General features: G+C 56.6%; 1 protein-coding gene across 2 annotated transcripts in view; it reads right to left on the reverse strand.

The window, feature by feature from the left end:
- Positions 1-20,314, reverse strand: part of PSD (pleckstrin and Sec7 domain containing) — a 37,576-nt gene extending 17,262 nt beyond the window's left edge. Inside the window, exons 1-6 of one of the 2 annotated variants that reach the window (XM_065671770.1) lie at positions 20,081-20,314; positions 16,235-17,135; positions 16,053-16,155; positions 15,087-15,555; positions 9,263-9,706; positions 160-354 (exon numbers count right to left, since the gene is read on the reverse strand). In XM_065671770.1, the coding sequence (XP_065527842.1) occupies positions 160-354; positions 9,263-9,706; positions 15,087-15,555; positions 16,053-16,155; positions 16,235-17,008 (1,985 nt within the window). In that variant the 5' untranslated portion in view covers positions 17,009-17,135; positions 20,081-20,314. Of the gene's footprint in view, positions 1-153; positions 355-9,262; positions 9,707-15,086; positions 15,556-16,052; positions 16,156-16,234; positions 17,136-20,080 lie in introns of both variants that reach the window. The other variant, XM_065671769.1, reaches the window with a different exon arrangement.
- Positions 20,315-20,534: the final 220 nt, after the last annotated feature.

Consider the following 20,534-nt stretch of genomic DNA (forward strand, 5'->3'; position numbering starts at 1 on the left):
CAGCTAACCACCCCCCTGCCCCAGCACCTGTGCAGAGTGGGCTCTGTGGTCCTGCCAGCTATTCCCTGGTGCACCACAAGGGCAGCAGCTGCGGGTGCACTGTGGGTGCAGGTAGGCCCCTTGCAGAACGGAACGTTCCCTGTGAATACCCACACGTACTTCTTCCCCAAGTGGCGGGCTACATCTGCTTTTTTAAAGCCATCCAGGTTGTACAGCCTCTTGGCCAGGCGTTTGGCAGCCTCCAGATCAGCCTTGTGCCCATTGGAGAGGGTGTCCGTGCTGCCCAGGGCCAGCTGCTCCATGCTGTCCATCTCTGAGTCTGAGTCCAAAACCAGCTGGTTCAGGGGGTGGTCGCTGCAATGGGAAGGGACACTCCATGTTAGCCTGTCTCCAGATCCTCTCCTTGTCCAGCTTCTCAGGAAATGCAGGTTCCTCACCCCCAGCAGCTACTCAGTGCTGGGGCCCAGGGTGAGACACTGGTTAGAGACATCCCCAGGTCAGTTCTGGGAACTAAGGGAAGGTTTGGGCATGTGGCTGCAGGAGGGGGGGGGTGAGAGGACAGTTCAAGTGGTTGGTGACAGGACCAAGGCCTCCAAACCCACGTCCAAACTCTAAGTGGAGTGACAGCACGACCGCTCCAAAGTCCCCAGCCCTGAGCCTCAGAAACTGCATGTGCGGGCTCAGGCTCTGCCAAGCACAGCCGTAGCAAAGACTCAGAGCACAAACTTGTGCACGTCACATGCTGTCCTACACATCCACACTCATTTTTTAACCTGCACAAACGTCTTGTGCTGCTCTTGAGCACAGTTTCTACCTGAGATAAAGATGACAGTAATTCCTTTGCTTGCCTTTTCCCACCCTCTGACTTCAAAGCACTTCACAGAAGGGAAAACCGAGGCAGAGAAGGTGAAGCCAAAGGACCCCCCCACACACACCCAGCCTCCCAGCTCACAGAGGGGTGTACTATCCTCTTCAGGCTGCCCATCAGCTCTCAACCCACCATGCCTTAAATGGCCACATTAGGAGACGCTCTTGGCTTAGCCCCCAAAGCAGTCTGACTCAGCGCCACTGAAGTTATCCCAACCAAGAAGCCGGTTGAATCTCATCAACAACGAGCATTAAGTAACTGTGACCTCGCCCAAATTTTCTGGCAGCCCTCGCAATGTTCCAGTCCCATTTATTTTTAAAAGTCTCTAATTGACTTTTAAGAGGCCTGCTCTCCTGAGCCAATTACCCAGGCCAATCGCCTTGAGGCTCCACTGCTTGCACAGAGGCCGAGCCTCCTTGCTGCTCAGCGCTGCTCTTCCCAGGGGAGCCACACACAGCACTGACAGGCTGCCCCAGAGGGCTCTTGGGCACCTTCCTCCCACCCTCCTGGCGCATCCAGCAGGGAAGCTGCTCCGTGCTCAAACACAAAGGATGGACACCTCCCTGGTGAAAGCAGCTCCGACACCCTGCAGATCCCCGGGGATATGTACTTGGCTTGGACCACTGCTGAGCTTGGCAGTGCCGGGCAGTGATAGCGGTAAGACCTGGCTGCGTTCCCGGGGCAGATCCTTGCCCAGTTAGCCTCAGCCCTCTCCAAGAGCCTGTCCATTACCCCGTGCCACCCTGGTGGGAGCAGCTATGAGACTAGCCACAAGATCACTAGGAGCAAACTGGCTCTGGGGAACTGTGCTGGGCAGGCACTTCCAGTATCACCATCTGCGTCACCAGCACACCCCAAACTGCAGGCATCCCTCCCACCTGCCTAAAACCTCTCCTCCTCCCAAAACAGGGTGGCCACATCCAAAGGTGCTGCTGGTGTGCAGCCTGGTGCCCAAGGCCCTCCAGCTGTGCCCACACTCTCTGTCAGTGCCAAAGCCACCCCAGGGGCTAGTACTGGGCATACACCTCAGCACCATCTGGGTCCTTGAGCGGCTGCAGCCACTGTGCTCTCAGTCAAAGACGGGGCTCACAGGCTCTTTGCTTCCCAGCAGCAGAGATGAATCCATCCCCGCAACCAGCCCCTGCCAGCCGTACGTTGTGGTGACTGTATTTTTCACTAAATTCTATCCATCGTCAGAGCAGCTCCAAGGCTGCTTTTCCAGCTGCAGGCTGAGCTACAAAACTCAAAGCCACAGCTCCACCACTCCCCATCCTCTGACTGCAACTCCAGAGCAAGCAGCTGCTCAGTCACCCCCTGAACACCTTTTCATTCTTCTTACCACCATCACCAAAATCTCCCCACTAGACCTTGCCTGTCCTACCTCATCTGGCTGGCTCCTGGAGCCTCATGGGGCAAACAGAGCTCTGAGCCTCCCACCATGACCTTTCTTCCCAGTCTGTGGTCCTCAGCTTTCCTACCTACTGCTGAGCATCCAGGCACAGGCCATTTACAAAACCTCTCTTGTCCTTAAACATCTGTACCTCCCTGCAGGCTCCCAACCTGTGGTTGCAGTTCTTGACTTGCTTCTTGCAATGGGCATGCAGGGATCACAGCCTGGGTGTCAAAGCAGCTTTGCTAGCAGGATCTGCTTTTCCCTCCCTCACCAAGTCCCCATAATGATTTGGGGGTTTACATCAGCAAAACATAACCTTGCTCTCAGGATGAGGCACTGCCCAGCCATGCCATGAAATGGGTTTTCTTCCAGGACTCAAGACACTCTCGTGCTTCAGTAGGCTGGAAGTCCCCCATTCGTGGCACCCATCTGTCACCCCTCAAAGCCCCAGCTGGCTTGGAGAACGTGGAGCTTAACGAGAGAAAACCAAGAGCCCAATCCTCAAGCAAATGGGGAACAGAGCAAAGAGATGTGTCCCTGTATAAGGCAACTGAGGTGATGTTAATTTTCTTGCCAATGAGCTAATGTCTCAGGGTGGTTTTTTTTAGTGTACTTTCTAAAGCGACATTTCAGTTTGGCTTGAAGAAACACTGGAACAATATTTTTTACATTAGATACGTTTTCAACTCAAGAAGTGGCCCACACTTAAGTAATAAAGATCAAATTTGGTATTGTGTGAGTATCCTCAGCATGCCTGAGGTGAGTCATCCCCGAGCAGACCCAGCACCAGCTCATTCCTCTCTGCGCTGCCCTCCTTGGACAGCCATTGCCACGCTCCGTGTCAGCGGGAGCACTGGTCCCCTCCAACCTCAGAGGTGTCTGCTTGGGAGCTCAAGGTCACAGCCCGTGTATTGGCAGCAGTGAGGTGCTTCTGGGGTCTCTTCCCTCAAGGAAGGAACATGATCCAGCTTGGGCTTGCCCCAGGGCAGAGGCTCTTCACTGACCACCTCCCACCCCAGCTCAGCACAAAGAACATGTGCTCCCAGCCCTGGGGAGCTGCTGCAAGACCATGGTGCTACTCATGGCCACCACACCACAGACAGTCCTTCTCCAGGGCTCAAATGTTCCTTCTTGGCCAAATGCTCCTTCCCTGGAGCCAGATCCTTGTCTCACCCCAATATTCCTCCACTGGCTGAGTGCCTGGAGCCCAGCAGGAGAGACCGCAGCACCTTCCTTCCCTGGCTGCAATGCAGCATGTCACTGCAGGAGCCTTGACTTCCTCTCCCCCCCGCCAACACAAACCAGGCTCACTCAGCACCATGTTCTCTCCATGGTTGCTAGCAACCAAGAGTAAATCTTCTCTCCTGGATGTGGGGCAGCAATAAGGCACGACCTCAGTAAAGCCTGCCCTGGAGGGCTGACCTTCAGCTTCTGGTTGCCAGCAGGGATGTATCTGTATGGTAGGATCCTTCACATACAGTATCTGCATAGTGGAATCCGTCCTGCACCAACACCCTGCTCCCCAGGAGTGGGGGAGGAGAGACTCCCCTGGGGACAGGCTGGGTGGGGTGGCCACTGGTTTCAGCTGGGGGTGCTCAGCTGAGCTCTTGTGTTGTCCAGGTCCTCCCTGACACAGTTCCAGGTGAGATACCTGCTGCAGGAAACTCACAACCTCCAACCACAATCCACATGCTGCTTGCTCCCCACAGGAGGGTGGTTTGCATCCCGCACCACAAAGGGACAGTGCAGAGAGCCTGGTCTGTGAGGGACACATGCATGGGGCAGAGCAGCACTCTGCCTTCGATTCCCAGTGCCCCACATGCGTGGCTAGATGCCCAATGCCTCTGCCAAGCGAGCACAGCCTGCCTAATGTTGCTGCTAAGAATGTACCAGACCGGATCTTTGGCTGAGCTAAATAAACGCAGCTCCCTCCATCGGTCTCAGTGGAGCGACTGTGATTTATGACAGACAAGATCTGGGCTGGTTCATTCCTTGCAGAATTGAAGTTAGGGCTGAGAGGACACTTGAAGGTCAGCCAGGCTGGCTTCCAAGCACAGGCAGGGCTGGTCCTGCTTTCCTGCAGCTCTTTTTGGTCCTAAAGTCACGCAGCCACAGCAGCACCCTCCAGCGTTCCTGCTTAGGTCCAGGTAGGACCTAACTTCGGGCAGTTGTGCCTCTCCTCAGTCCTCTTTCTCTGCAGACTTCCAGAGCCTCCCCTGCAGCACCAGCCCTCTCTGGAGACGCCTGCCTGTCCTCCATCACCCCTTCCCACCAGTCCCTTGTGGGGGTCACAACTGCCCCTGCAGAGGACAGGGGTGAATCTGCATTCTCAGCAAACAATTTCTGGAGCCAGAGGGGACCCTTAAAATCTGGTTACTCACGTGCTGGGTAGAGAGCTGTCTTCTCCTTCAGAGACACAGAGGCCATGAGGTCAGCACAGGGAAACCTGAGTCTCCCAAACCCTTGAGCAAAACCTAGCCAAGGGGCTCTAAGTCTCATCCAGGGGCTGGAATTAATGCCTGAGATTAATACGGGCTGTGTCCTGCAGGGATGGGATGTGCCTCTGGAGGCAGACCTGGGACCTGCTCTGCTGCCCCATCCTTCAGCTGGTGTGTCCTCTTTCCCAGCTCCTGCTGCCCTTCAGAGCTTGACATGGAAATAAATGCTTGGGGGAAAATTCCCCCCAGGCTTGTGACCCATTTTTTGCCATGCCAATGCTTGTGGGGAACCCTCTTCATCCTCTGCCCCAGTCCTGTCCCCATCCTGTGCTCCCATCCCATCCCATCCCTCCCTGCTCCTCCTTCCCTTTCCCCATTGCCCTCCTTCCTCTGCTCACCCTCACCCCCAGCCTCCCACATCAAACCCCGAATACACCCGACGGGGCCCCAAACTGGGCACAGCCCTCAAAGGCATCATCTCACCAGTTTCCCCAGTGCCAACTGGGAGCTCGGGCCAGCTGACAGACCTGCGCTGGCCTCGGGAAGGGGAGGGGCACCGGCTCACCGACTGCTGCAGTAACAAAAAGGACCTTATAAAGAAGCACAGCAGAGCTCGTTGGCGGGGGCTCGGCGCCCAGGGAGCCGCCGGCAGCCGCGGTCTGTCGGGACAGAGGGTCTGTCTCCCGGCGCATTCTCCGCCCGGGGCTCCCTGCGCTCCGCACGCCGCAGCGCCAGCGCGGAGCTCCCCCTCTAGCGAGGCTGCGGGCGTGCCGCCCCTCACCGTGATACGGGGCCCTTTTCACCAGGCTGTTTGCAACCTTCCCCCTCCCCCCGCCTTTTGCTGCCGCTTCTCCTCCTGCCCTTCTTCCCGTCCCACCTCAGGGGATGCCCCCGATTCCGGTGCCTTTTGCGAGGGGACGAGTCACGTCCCCTCCCTCAGCCGGCACCCTCAGGCACCGGCACGGCTGGCTCTGGAGGAACGGGATGGGCAGAGGAAATGGGCGGCCGGACCAGAGGGCTCGCACCCCCAGGGAAGTGCAGTTTGTCCATTTGCATCCCGCTGGGGCTGACGGCCCGCAGGGTGTGCGGGACTGCGGCAAGGGAGGGCGCACTCCGGGTGCCCGCTTTGCACCAGCAGCGTGGCTACGGCAGGCGGTTTGGACCTGCGGTTGCAAAAGTCAGTCTGCCACCGCAGGAGTGACAGCCCGGCAGTCCCGAGGGCTGCCCCAGCTCCCGCCCCGCCATCTCACCAGCACCGGGGGGATTCCCCAGCCCTGCAGGGCTCTGCCCCCCCCACACCCCGTGGGTCACCATCACCACCCCAAGGACAGACCGCTCTAAGTGCGGTCCTCGCCCAGCGACAGCAGGCACCCGCACACCTTCACCTCCCCCAGACAGGTCATAACCTACTCACAGAGCCTCTGCCCCATGCTGGGAGCGCCGTGGGGTGTCCCGCTGTGGAGGAACAGGGAGGGAGTCCCACAGTGGGACTCTTGTTGCTGTTCAGCCACTGCTCCCTCCCTTTCAACCAAGGCCACCAGAGGAGGCACAGGCATCCCAGCTCCCAGGGCAGCCTCACTGGGCCTGCACTTAGACACATTCCCCACGTACAAGGTCAAGATAAAAGCCTGGTCTCAGACTATTGCATGCCAAGGGACACCAGAACCTTGACGTAAGCTGAGGCTGCATGAGCCAAGGCCACCGGCCGCGGGGGACACCACATCTCCCTGCAATGCAGGGGCCATCACCACCAAGAGAGACAGAAAGTTACAGGCTGCAAGGCCATCCCCAGCCAGACCCAACCCCAACAACTGCAACGATTCGTGCTACAGGTTTGGTGGACACAAGGAGGACAGCCACAGGGCAGCACACACAAGCCTAGACCTGCTAGTGCTCATCACCAGTCACCCCTTCGCCAAAGCCCTGCACAGCCTCCACCGCAGAGCCCCCCTGCCTCGGGTCCCCAGTCCATCTGAGCTGGTGGCCATCAGTCTGTACTGCCTGTGACCATGGGCAGTGGTGAACGCCCAGCTCTGGCCGCACTGACATGGGTGAGGTTGTATTACAATGGCTGCAGAGGTTCCTTAGCTCCTTTCCTCAGCAATTTCCACTAAATACCCCTTAGTGGGAGCATCACAAGGATACTCCCTGCTCGAGCAAATCAACCCTGCCAGGCACCTGGAGCCACTGGTTCCAGCTCATGGGAACCTTTAAGCAATCAGCCATGTAATTCACACCTGGAATACTGTGTTCAGTTTTGGTCCCCGCTATACAAAAAGATGCGGACAGGGCTAGAGAGGGTCCAGAGAAGGGACACAAAGATGATCAAAGGCCTGGGAAGCCTGCCCTATGAGGAAAGGCTGAGAGAACTGGGTTTGTTCAGCCTAGAGAAAAGAAGGCTGAGGGGGAAGCTCATCACCACGTTCCTGTATTTAAAGGGTGCTACACAGAAGGTGGATATTCTCTTTTTACAAGGAGTCACATAGAAAAGATGAGAGGTGATGGGCACAGGTTACTCCTGGGGAGATTCCAGTTGTACACTACAGGAAAATTTTTCACAGTGAGAACAATCAGCCACTGGAACAATCTGCCCAGGGAGGTGGTGGACTTTCAAGATCTGGCTGAATAGGGTGCTGGGACATCTTGTTTAGGTCATGCTTTGCCTAGAAGGTCTGCATCAGATGATCCTTGAGGTCACTTCCAACCTATTCTATGGTTCTTCCTCAAACTACTTGGGAGTGTGGTGAGGGCTGCAGCTGGGTTTCCCCTGTGCTCCCCTGCCACCAGAGCAGAGGTACTCCTGCTTGTGAGGGCTGGAAGGGGAGAACAGGCTCAGCAAAGGTGGCAGCAAAGATGCAGGGCAGTTTGGGGGAAGACACAGCACGCCTCCATGGCCTGTGCCACAGCCCAGCACTGCTCTGAAACCTGCAGCAGCCACGCTCTGTGTGTGCTGCCAGCACACTCTGCGCTCCACTGGCTATAAACCAGTGAGGAAAAACTTCTCTTAAGATGCCACGTTGCTGTGTCTCTGCACCCTCACACCTCCCCATACCCCTGCTTTGGTATTGCTGTGGTACGATGGCAGTCTGTGGATGATAAGTCAGGTACTGTCCTCTTGGTTTCTCCAGGATGCTCTGTTTTGGTCCCTTGCCTTGTCAAAGCAATATAAAGCCAATTCTTACTGCAGAGAGCACTGATCATGGCTGGATACTGCCACCCTTCGCTGCCTCGTGCCTCTCAGACATCACCCTTTTTACAGCACAAACCCTGCCTGGCCTTTGTGCCACCATGTCCCTGGCTCCTGTGTACCAAAGAAAGGGAAGGCCTAACCCAGCACCCCTCTGCCCCAAAATGCCTTTTGAGTGATCCATGGACCACAAGCATGTGTGATACCCCACTCTTCTCTCTGGACTGCAGACATCAGAGAGGACACAGAGCTCAGATCCCCACCTGGCCATCCAAAGATGAGTCTCTGAGGATGGTGCAGGTTGTGACCAAAAGTGACATCAGTTTGTTGTGGAAAAGACATAACCCAAAGAAGTTTGGTGTGCAAAAGACCAAAGCCTAGAAAGCAGATGAGGGATTCAGGAGGCTCTGGCATTGGACAGAAGGCCACTGGGCTGAGAGACCTTGCAGGGAGGCAGTGTAAACAAGAAGGTCAGCGCTGGCATGACTGGGATACCAAGTCCTCCAGGAGACACCAGTTCTGTAGCTGAACCACTGGACAAGACCTGACATCCAGACTGAACCTGACCACACTCCATATGTGTGTACCTCGGAAAAAGGAGAAGATGACGCCTGCCAACCTGCCCTATCAAAAGTGCCACAGCCCAAGACCTTGCTGGAAGGCGTAGGGTTGCAGGAAGGTAGTGTCTCAGCCTGGACATGGTCTCACACAGAGATAGGTTGGAAGTGGTGGGGCTGAGATCCCCCAGCTCAGAGATCCACAAGAGATTTTCCTCAGCATGGGGCAGCCATTCTGAGCCCAGGAGCAGGCAGGCTTGGAGCAAGGTGCAGGGTGGGTTGTGGTAATCTCTGCTCTCTATCTCCCAGCACACACAAGCCTGAGGAGGTTCAGGAGGCCAGGATAATACGTACAAGACCATGAGACTCTTGCCCTCAAGAAACAGGAGGGTGCTCCTCAGATGGTGAGGAGTGCGGCAGTATCAGGAAGTTTTTGCCTCCGGGAAAATGTTGAAATTCTACCACTGCTCAACTTGTGACTGGCCTCTCCTCACAGCCACCATGGATACTGGATTGTCATGCAATGGGAACCACCATAGGATTGAACTGCTGTGACTCCCTGCTTGCTAGGCTGGAGGAAACCTCACAGCCCTCCAGCACCAACAAAGCTGGCCAAGATCAAAAAGGAGGTGTGCTCCCACCAACGTGCCTACCACAACACTGTGGTGATCACTGGCCTGATCAGTAGCTTCACAGAAAGTCTGCTCCTGACCCCACAATACAGGTTAGGCTCTTGGCTGCAAAGCACTCCATACAGCATTAGACTCCACACGAAGCTTTGGTGACCCAGCTGGACAGCAAGCAACTTTGGTCACTCACCTCGTGTTGGAGGCCAAGGGAGTACCAAAGCTGTCCTCTGAGCGGCAAGGGCTGTGCCGAGCACCTTTGCTTTGTCTCCCCCGCTCTTCCTCCCTCTCTGTCCAGGGGGCATCTGTAGCTGAACTTGTCCCAGAGTCTGGCTCCAAGTGAGCCAGAGGAGCAAAGTTCTCCTCGATCAGCTTGGCGCTGTCTTTGATCTGTCCCTGTATTTCCGGGGTGACAGCTGGGAGGTCAAAAGTGAAAAAGGTCCCATGGGTGCGGGCTGGGGAGGAGAGGATGTCAATGGAGTCCAGGCTGGTGTAAGATGTGCCTTTGGCTCGATGGGACTCCATGATGCTCTCAAAATGCTTGCTGAAAGAGTCCATGCCATCCTTGGAGAGGCTGTGCCCCAGGAGGAAGGGCACTGGAGACTTGAGCATACCCTGTGTGTCTCGGTCCATGATCCTAGAGGGAAAGAAAGTGAGAAGAACTGGTCACTGAGGAGCAAGGGATCAAAGCGCAAAACCAAAAGCCCATGTGCTGTTCCAGAAGGAAACTGGGGAGGGCAGAAATCTCCTCTGAACATCCACTGACCTCCAAGGAAATGCCTTTGCCTGCCCAAGACATCATGGGAAGAAGGACTGGGCTGGCCGCTTTCCAGACATATGCTTCTCCTTTAATGTGCCACAGACTTTTGTTCCTTTAGTGGCTCATCCTCATAAGAAGCTTATGAGATGGCTACTGCTCCCAGACATTTGACTTGAGCTTAGATCCAATAAAGGGCTCAAGCACCAGAAGCAGGATGTGGTTCAGCTCCATTTCCAAACAAATCTAGAAGTGGCTGCGTTTTCCACAAGCCTTCAGAGCTCCCAGCACCCACCAGGTTCCTCCTAAGGCTGCTCAGGACAGCGTGACACCTTCCTCCATGAACACAGCACTGTGGTCGGTGAGCACGGCGGTCAGTGAGTGCCATGCTCAGACCATGACTAGCACGTACCTGCAAGGTCTGCTGGCTGGTCCCAGGAGATATCTGGGACCTGGCCCAAGGCAATGCTGAGCCCCAGACTTCCCCAGACAGAACAGAGGGAGCCTTACACCCGCCTCTGGGCTCAGGGACCAAAGCCAGCCCATGTCTTAGAGGCCAGGCTTGGTCCTGGCTCATCATCTTGTCAGGGATCAGCTCTGCAGGGAGGCCCAGCCTGTCTCACAAACATCTGGGTCCAGCTCAACACAGGAGTTTCTTGACCCTGGAGCCCTGAGTGTTTTGTCCTGTAAATGAGGTGAAGTGCAGCCTGCCCTTCCATCAGAGCACGTGACAACCGGGACATTTCCAACCCAGGGAACATCAATGCTTCAGCTGCACAAGCATAATAAACAGAGCCCTAAAAGCCTACTTTGCTCATAAGCCGCTACCATTTTATTAAAGCAGCAGAAAAGCACTTGTTATGCCACTCTCTGATGAAAGGAGAGGAACTGCTCCACCTTGTCATAACGTTTGTTATGAACAAACAGCTTTGTACAGAGGGCTCAGAAAAGGCATTGCTGTTACAAGCACCAAATGATCTTCATTCATTATGCTCCACATACTGCTCAAAAATATCACCCTGATTACTTCAGCAGGACAAGAACTGGCAGCTTTAGTCCCCCATAGTGCCAGTGGGCTTCAAGGGAGCACAGCAAAGCCAGGCGCAGGTAAGCAAGGCAGGATGGAGGCTGCTCTAATCCATCCACCAGCATATCATGGCTGTGCAGCACTGATGCTCTCACCATTCCCACCTTTCTGGCAAGGACAAGGCAGAAGAGACCTCTTTAACATCTGAAAATGAGCTTTACAGATGCAAATGTGCATTCACTGTCCTTATCACCCAGCTGTGTGCTACTATACCATGCTAACAGCTGCTGACTTTGTTTTCTGCCTCAGATTGATAAGGAGGGCAATGGGGAAGACAATGCCAGCAGACAGAAGGGACCTTGTTTCCAGGAGAGGGAGCTGGGCTTATTCTTGTGTTTATTGCCTGAAGACACAGAAAAAAACCCCACAGGCGGTTTTGTCCACATTATCGGAGTTCTCAAAGCAATCCCTCCACCTCAAAATACCACATGCAAAGCCGTTCAGCTCCAGAAGCATCTAGGCACAGCAGCACGGGTACAGTGCTGCTGGCACACACCGCTCCTGCTGGGATCTAGATGCTTCTTCATCAGCCGCTGCTGCACTGCTCATCCCTCCCTACACCGGCTCCAGCCCCCCAGGAAGGGTCATTGCACCGTCACCGAGCCAGACAAACACAGGTGGGAGGAGCAGCGGAGGGGGGGAGATGCAGAAGCTGTAATCGAGCATCTGTGCAAGGGTGACTGGCAGTGGGAAGGCAGACAGGTTTCCAGCCTTGAGCTGGGGCAGGAGAGGCGGTGAGCCTTCCCTGGGAGAGGGCCAAGCAGATCCCGAGAGCCAACAGCCCCGCTGCATTGCGTGTTAGTGCCAAAGCCAGCGGGCAGCAGGCAGCCTTCAGGCAAAGGCCTGCCCACAGGGACCATGAGCGTCTGAGCAACGGGGCTTCAGCAGTGGCACCCGATGGCTGATGAAGGGGAAGGGGTTCTGCCCGCTCTCCCTGCCTGGTGCGGCAGAGCCGAGCAGTCCCCAGCGCAGGGAGAAAAGAGGAGAATCTCTCCTCAGGCCCTCAGCAGTGTTCGCTCTCTGCATAATGCTCCTGTGACACTTCAGGTCCCCGACTGCCCCAGCCGTGCCGCACTCCTGCCCACACAGGCACAGCAGGCGCTGTGTGGGGATCCCAACTCAGCCTGAAAGTGAAGCCGCACAGAACCACCCAACAGCCCTTCACTTTATCCCTCTCTGAACGACGCTCCTGTACCGGGCAGCCTCAGCAGCTCCTTGCACTGCCCGTCCCCAGCTCCTTCACACACCTCCTCCAGCCTGGCAGCTGCCTGCTTTTAGACCTAACCCCAGCCTGTGCTCAGCCACAGGTACCCACCACGGGCACTGCGGTCCCCCCAGGCTGCCACATCCACGCTGTCACACTGAAGTATCACCCCAAGCTGCAGCTCTGCGGCCGTGCTGGGCTCTGGGACAGAGGCCTGTGTGATCACACCAGAGGCCTGTGACTACTGAGGCAGGTTAAGCACATGCTTAAGTGTTTGATGAAACCGAGGCCGTAACCATTTTTTAATCCCCAGCAAGGCTTGCCATGCAGCTATTTTCAGCAGAGCAGCGAGCACAAAGGCTCTGGAAGGGCTCCCCAGGTAGCAGATCCAACGGCTTTCCCAATTAAGGCTGCCCTGCTTGCAGGGAGAAAAGGGAGCTGCCACTCTCAGGGGAGCAGGCACCCCAGCAAAGTCCCTTCCCTCTTACAACCCAAGGCACCCATGATGCGGGACCAGCCCTGCCTCCAGCTCACCCAGCACATCTGCTGGCAATCGGGGAGGAAGGGAATTGAGCCCGCTTTCACTGACAGGTCTTGGCTTTCTGGGACTAACGGGAATAAAGACAGTAAAGGCTTAGACTAGTCGCTAGAGTTGGTAGATCTGACTCTAAATATATTCAGGGAGCGGATTTGCTGGAAGAAGACACTGTTTCTTCCATCACTTCCTATGTCTCATTTGATTTGGTGTTAGATTTTTCAGCTGTTAGCATAGGCTCTCATTTTGGGAGGGTAAATCACCAATGCGAAGCTGCCCTTTGTCCAGAATATGAAGGACAGCAAGATAGTACCAAGCCAAAATCCCCCTCACAGAGGGTGCTAAACCCTTAAGGCTAGATTTTCAAAGGGATTTATATGTTTACATGCTGCAAATTAGCATCCAAAGGTGCCTCAGTAATTCTGTAGGACTGGTCCTTCCCAGGCCTAGGGTACAGCAGCTCCAGCAGCAGCAGAATGGTGCCAGCTCTGGGGAGCTTCTTAATCACCCCAGCATCACCCCTCCTGTGAGCAGGCAAAGCAGAAAGCTTGAAGTAGAAAGCATCAGTACTGGTGACTGGTAAACAAGGAGGGGGACTGCAGCTGCAGAGCACAGAAACAGTGCGTAAGCAAAAACCCGGGGCTGTGATGCAGGGGCTAAACAAGCTCATGGTTTGAGGCTTGTGATTGTCAAGATGCTGTCTGCAGGGTCTGCACCTTCCTGGGGAATATTCAGGGGGCTGCAAAGCAAGAAACCCACTAGTCTACAAAGAAGCCATGTAAAATTAACATGATGCCCCTATATTACACATCAGTAATTATACCTGCAGCACTGTCTTTAGGAGCACCAATGCATTTAAGGACACATCCAAGCTTTCAGTGCTGTCTGGGGAGCTACAGTAAGGTGCCTCAGAGGGGCTTACAGCTCATAGGGCTTGTATTGACCTAGTATATATATGGAAATAAAATATCATGATGCAAGACAACTTTTACAGTATCTTGAAGAACTTGTTTGCAATTATAACAACTTTACACCTTACTCAAAACCTCTATCACTATTCATTTGGAAAAGAATACATAAAAAATGGCTTATTTTCAGCTTTTCTCTAGAACCCAAAGTTTTTGAGGCTAGAGCAGAGGCAGACAGCAGGGTGGGAGGTATCCACCCCCTCCACCAGAGATGCAAAGACTGGACAAGCTGGCAGGAGACCAGTGCCCCTCAGGACACACACCTTCCCTCCCCATCAGCTCAGCATCTTTGGGCTTCTCCTTCCCAGTGCAGGGGCACCACTGGGGGCTATATTTTCATTATCTTTTCTCACTGCCAATAGCAAAACCTCTTTTTTCCTTTTCCTACACCTAAACGCTTCCCACCTGCCTTCTGCACAGCTAGGTGAGCACATGCTGCCACACGGCATCCCAGGAATTGCCCTAGCTTTGTGCTTCCCAGGTAAGACTCTCCCCAGCTCTGCAAAGCACTTGCTGATGATGCTGAGCTCCTTATCTCACCCTTGACTCTTTGCCAATACATAGGAAATGCCTTTGGCTGCTACTGTCTGCAGGGGCACCTCCCACCCCCTTCCAGGGCCTTTCTCTCCAGGCAGCTGTCCTGCAGAGGGCTCTGGAGCTCCTTCCCCTCCTGTTGCCTCTTTGGAAAAGTGGATTGATGCTGTCACTCCTCATGGTCAAACCACCACTCCAGAGGACATTCCAGAGGCAGAATCTCGGGCTGCTGGGTGAAAACACCATCTCCCATCTCCCACGCCTGGCGCAGGGTGGACAGCAGCTCAGATGGTGTTAGCTGCCCATGGGTGGGCAACTGAGCCTTGGTGTCACCTTCATCAGCTCCTCAGCACAGCATGTTTTGTCACACAAGTGACAAACAACACAAAAGACAAGAGGCTTTTTCTAGCCCAACACATCCCCCACTCTTTCTCAAACATGGCAAATACCTACTGAGGCCAAGCAAAAGGGACCCCTCTCACCACCAAGGTAGAGCGCTTGCCAGTATGCAGCAATTTCAGGACATGGCCTGGGCTCAGGCACCCTGCCACCACCACCCCAATGCCCAGCAGAACCAGGGCAGGATGCAGCTAATATGACAGGACCCACTCCAGGAAGCTCAGATGGGCTACATGAGCTGTCGGGCTCACCCCAGGGGAGCAAGGCCCATGGCACAGCACCCAGGGCTGGATCATCGGTGCTGCCCTACTCTTTCCATAGGGCAGTGAGGGCCCCCTCTCAGTCTCAGTCCCAGCCACAGCCACAGCCCCAGCCCCAGTGGGGTGATCCAGGACTCCATCTGACCCCACATGCAACTTGCATAGAGCTAGTGGGATTTTTGGCTCAGACTCTTTTGGCAGAACCCATTTCACCATGCAGGGGACCATAAGGAGGGTGAGAGGAGCTTTTTGCCCTCATGCACAGAACCTCACCTTTCCCTGTTCTCTTTCCTCATTGCCTCAAACACCTCATCGTCCTCGTCCACATCCCTGTCCCGCAGCCCATCCTTTGGGCAGTTGGTGCCTGGGGCGGGGGGCTCCTCTGGAATGCTGTTCCTCCTGCCTGGGGTGCCCCCAAAGCTTGGGTTGCTCTCACTGTCCTTCTGGCTCTCAATTGCTGAATCCACCTCCTCCTTCTCAGCCAGGATATCATCGATGTTGGTTTCACGATAGCACCTCAGCGGCACGGTGTCCAGGTCTGTCTCAGAGTACTTCACCGTCCTCCTTATAATCCCAGTCTCGCAGGAGCCGGGCTTCTGGCTGCCCGTAGGAGACACCTCTATCTCCACTTCCACGTGGCTCAGGCTGTGCTCAGGTACCAACCTCGGCGGCTTGGCGGGCAGCGGGCAGTCAGGCTTCTGCGGCGGCTCAGGCACAGGAGCAGAGTCAGGGGCAGAGGAGCCTGCAAGGTAGCCCCAAGCACTCAGAGCTGTGGGGAGCTGCTCCAAGGAGCACTGGAGAGCTGCTCCTGTGGCATCACACATACCAAGAGCAGCAACACACATATGATGGGCACTGGGGAATGGAGAAGGGAAGCCAGAAGGAAGAAGAGTGGAAGAAGCAGAGGCAGGGTGCTATCAGTGCTAGTGCACCCGCAGCCAGCCCTGAGCCCCCATCTGAACCCCAGAGCCCTTCTGCAGAGGGAGCAGGGGGCTGCCAGGGGCTAAGGCTCTGTCACCCCCTTTGCACAACACTGCATGGCCACAGGGAACTCTGTGGGGAAGCTGGTGCATGCAGGATCTGGCCCCAGGAGGACATGGACTGGCTGATCTTGGGGAGATCTCTTGCTGGGCATCAAAAAGTCCTGAGGGATGGGCAGCCCCAGGGGGAGTCCCGGCAGCAATTTAGACTTGCAAAGGAGAGGTCGGTTCAGCTGAGGGCACCCCCCCAACTTCTTACCTGTTTTCGGGGTGTCCAAGGAACCGTAGAAGAATTCCCACTTGGCCCTGGCAATGCGTTGGGCATGGGCTGAGCTCTGCCGGGGGTACGGCCAGGCACTGCCCTGCAGAGGGGAGAGCGCTGAGTGGACAACAGAGCCCGGGGCACAGCCCGCACCCAGTACAGAGCACCCCAGCACCTACCTGGAGCCGGAGCTCTGGCTTCAGGGGGCTCCTGGCCAAGGCAGGGAAGTCCTCCGGCAGCCCGTTGGTGAGGGAGCGGCAGAGGCAGTCGGCGTTGAGGGCACAGGGCTCCTTCCCACAGGGACATGTCCCTCCCGGGGTCCTGCCCCCGGCCAGGAGCGGGTCAGACGCGGAGGCCTCCAGCTTGAGCGTGCGCAAGAGCCGCTCCTGCGGCCGGGGCTGGGGCTGGGGCCGGGGACATCCTGCGTCCGCGCCGAGCTCCAGGCTGCGGCTGAGGCTGCGGGGGCCGTTGTCCCAGCGGGGCGGCAGGCCGCCCAGGGTCTGCACGCTGGCCTTCTCGATGAAGCGGAAGGTGACCACGGAGCTATGTCCCTCCAGGTCGGCTGCCGCCGCCGGGCTGCGGCTGCCCAGGGACGAGACCCCCGGGCCGGGCCGGCCCCGCCGAGGGGTGCAGGGGGCTGTCAGGCGCCCCGTGCCCGGGCAGCTCCCGTTGCTGAAGGGAGCCGCCTCGGCCGGCCTGCGGGCCAGGGAGCCGGTGCTGTTGTAGAGACCGAGGGGGCAGCGGCGGGTGTCGGGGGCCAGGCCCTTGCGCAGCAGGTGCAGGCGCCCGGCGTTGAGGTTGGGAGTGAGGCAGCGCGGGGGGCTGCACCTCCCGGCCTCGGGGCTGCCCCCCGCCAGCCAAGGCCTGCGGTCCGGCCCGCGGGCGCACGGCAGGGGCGAGGTGCCGCAGCCCTCCTCGGGGTGGAAGCGGACGGGTCCCCCCGCCTGGGCCATCCCGATGGAGGAGGGGAGGGAGGTATCAGGTCCGGAGCCCGGCTCGGTGGCACGGGCACAGCAAGGTGGGCTCCCAGCACCCCTGAGATGATGGACAGGTCGAGGGGCGATGCATCCTCAGGCAGCCCTGAAACAAGGGCGAGGAGAGCTGGTTAGGGCAGGCAGGACACAAGAAAAAGGCCAGGCGCACTGGGAGGACAGGCAAAAGGTGCCTTGCCCTCGTGGCAGGAGAAAGACATGCTCTAGGTGAGACAGCCCCTTCAAATCTCCTGGTGCAAGAAGCAGGCAAGGTTTGTTGTGGACATCACATCAACACCACTGTGGCAGTCCTCTGCTCAGTCCTCAGGCACCCAAAGTGTTCGCTTTCTTCCCAGGGTGCCAGGGTGCTCAGGCACTTCCCCCACAGATCAGCATACAGACACAGCAAGAGAGCACACTGTGCACTTTAAAGTGGGTTTCAGTCATCCTGCTTTAGGATGAATATTTACTACCAACAGCCTACTAAGATTACTTCAATAAGGGGGAAAGGATGATACACTGGATCACTGAGGCATCCTCCAATTACACTTGCCCAAGGAGTTTAACATGACCAGCATGGGCAAAGAGCCTCTGGCTTTGGAGGTCAGTCTTGGTTTAAAGTATGTCACACCAGCGCATGCTGCAGCCGCTATTGGTGGCACAGACAGAGCTGTCAGCACCTGCAGATCCAAAAAGGAGTGGTTATGATATCCTGCCCTGGGGAAACAGAGCACACGGCCCTGCCTGCACACAGCTCACCCACCTGCCTGCCTCTGCCCAAGGATCCTCTATACAGAGGTGAGACCAGCCACTCCATGGTAGCGGCCGGGCAGCTGCAGGGAAAGGCAGGAACTGGAGCCCCCACTGGCACTGGCAGGGCTCCTGACAGTTCTGTTTCTCCCAGTGGAGCTGAAACTTGTCCTCATCCTTCCCTTTCTCCAAATTCCTGGTGTGCAGACAGGACTTTGTCTTGGCTGCTTTTGCCTTCTGACAGATGCCAAGGAACCAAGTCCCTCGCTTAGATCTCATCATTTTTAAAGTGAGAACCCAAATGTCAGTTGCAAACAGAGGAAAGCATGGTTTCTTCTCTCCGTTTCTATGCACAAATTAGGCAGGATTAAATTCCTGAAGGACACGGGCCTGGGTTTTTAAATGGTGTTTAGGCTCTAGTTATGCAGAGACATAACTCTTAATAATATAGCCCTGTGGGGCAGGCGCCCATCTATCTGCACTATCACACTTCTAAAAAATATCTGTCTCCTGCTGATCAGCAGCAATCTGTAATTCACTCAAAAATATACCCTTCTGTTTAATGTATCAGTTACTGGTTTTACAGTTTTTTTCTCATGTTATGGCTCTGTTCACTTTCAAGGTTGCTGAAGTTTAATAAATAACAAAGATGCAGGACTTATATATTTCTAATGAAGTTCCACTTTTTATCTCAATGCAGACTGACACACACGCCAAGAAAAAAAGTTATCACTAGGAATACTTGGCATTCACTGTAACATAACAAATCTACAAAACCCCAGCCGATCTCAGTACATGTAAGTTACTGCTAAAATGAATGGGATAAGCACAGCATGTCCTCCTAGTTAGTAGAGGAGAGTTATCAAATTCAGAGCAAAGGCCATGCATGCCTGTGACCCACTGAAGCTGGATGGCTACACCATCCAGCAGAGAGAGCTTTTCTTTAATAGTGAAAAGTAAAAAGCACAAAATGCAACAGAGATGAAAAATCAGTGATGGAGCTAAGGCTTCCTACTTGCTGATTTAAATTGTGAATCAAATTGATGCTCTTTAAAGCACTCTGATGAATGGGTTGGGCTGTATGGCACTGGTGGGCTGGAGGGAGGCTTGCTGATCTCACTGTCTGAAGGCCAGAGAAGTCCTGTGAAGGAAAGCTTACAGGGAGGCTGCCAGGGCAGCCCAGGGCATGCGTTCAAAGAGAAAAACTCGGGAGGTGCAGTGTGATAGCCGGGAGCTGCATGTCAGTGGGGGATTTCATTTGTTCAATAAAACATCTCACACTCACAAGAAGCTTGCTCCTCCTGATTGCCTCTTCTTAGCAGCTAAAGGGATGTCTAGGGATTTTTTCCAGCCCTTGCCTTGAGCTGTAGCCGGTGCAACAGGGGACGCCCATCCCGGTGCAGGCGCTTGCCTGGCGGAGCGGGGTGATGCGAGTGAAGGCAGCAGACAGCAGGAGCTGCTCACACTGCGGGGGAAGAGCGCGCCCACGGCAGGGCTGCGTGGGGACAACGCGCAGGAGCCGGGGGAGGATGCCAGGGGAACGGGCGAAGAACGGGACGGGGATGGGAAGGAAGCAGGAGGTGCAGGGCTGGGGGCTGAATTCACGCAATGGGCCGTATTTGTGTGCTGGACACGGTACCACTGTCAGAGGCGATGGCAGGGAATGGGATCAAGCAGGCTGTGGGTGCCGGGCCGTCTGCAGGGGAGGGTGGTCCCCAGGATGTGCCTCTGCACTCTGGGGCCACAGGGCAGTTTCGGGGATGGAGTGATGGCCGAGGAGGGGCTCCTGCCTGCCCTGGGGCTATGGGAGACCCCTTCCTAAGGGAGTATCGAGGCAGGGGACGTTCCCCACGTCCAAGCTGGGGCTGAGCCTGCCCTTCCCTCCCCGGCCACCCCAGCCCGGCCTCCTTTGTCCGGCACCTCCCGTCTCGGCGGGATCAACCCTGAATGGATGTGACATCCATCCGGATGAGAAGGGAGCCTCCGCGGGCAGGGGGGCTGGCGGAGCCGCTCGCTCCCCTCGCAGAGCCTCCCACCGCTCCCCGGCCACGCTCCCCGTCACCGGGCAGGTGCCCCGAGCCCGTCCCGCTGCATCAGTACACCGGCCGCGTCGGGCGGGTCTCGACCCCGTCGGGAGCTCACCGGTGCTAGCGCAGCCCTGTGCCGCCGCCCGCCGGTCACGGCTGCCGGGAGGGCGCAGAGCCGCCTCGGCCCCTGCAACAACTGCTGCAACTTTCCCCGCTCCCCCGCCGCCCTGCTCCGCGCCCCGCTGCTCCCCGCTCCTCTCCGCTCCCCGATCCTTACCGGCAGTGCCGCCGCCGCCGCCGCATCCTGCGCGCCGCTGCTCCGCGCTGCCGCCGGCACGGTACAGTACAATACGGCACGGCTCGGCTCGGCTCGGCTCGGCTCGGTTCGCCCCGTCGGACGCAGCGCGGTGCGGTGCGGTGCGGTGCGGTGCGGTGCGGTACGTTATGGTGGGGTACAGTCCAGTACAGTGCCACCAGCCCTAGCTCGCCGCTCCCCGCCGCGCTAATCCCGGCCCGGGCCTGTCACTCCGCCCAGCTGACAGCCCCGGCAGCCAATGGGAAATCCCCTCCGGGCAGCGCGCCCCGCCTCACCCGGTGGCACCGGTACCTGAGGAGCAGGCTGATCCACACTGGACCCGGGTGCGTGTCCGTGTGCGGCAGGCGTGTCCCGGTGTAGCACTGTGCACGTACTGCTACAGCACCGCGCACGTGTCCCTGTGTGCCAGTGTGAA

This window comes from Lathamus discolor, chromosome 3, assembly GCF_037157495.1.
Source record: "Lathamus discolor isolate bLatDis1 chromosome 3, bLatDis1.hap1, whole genome shotgun sequence".
NCBI classification, from domain to species: Eukaryota; Metazoa; Chordata; class Aves; order Psittaciformes; family Psittacidae; genus Lathamus; species Lathamus discolor.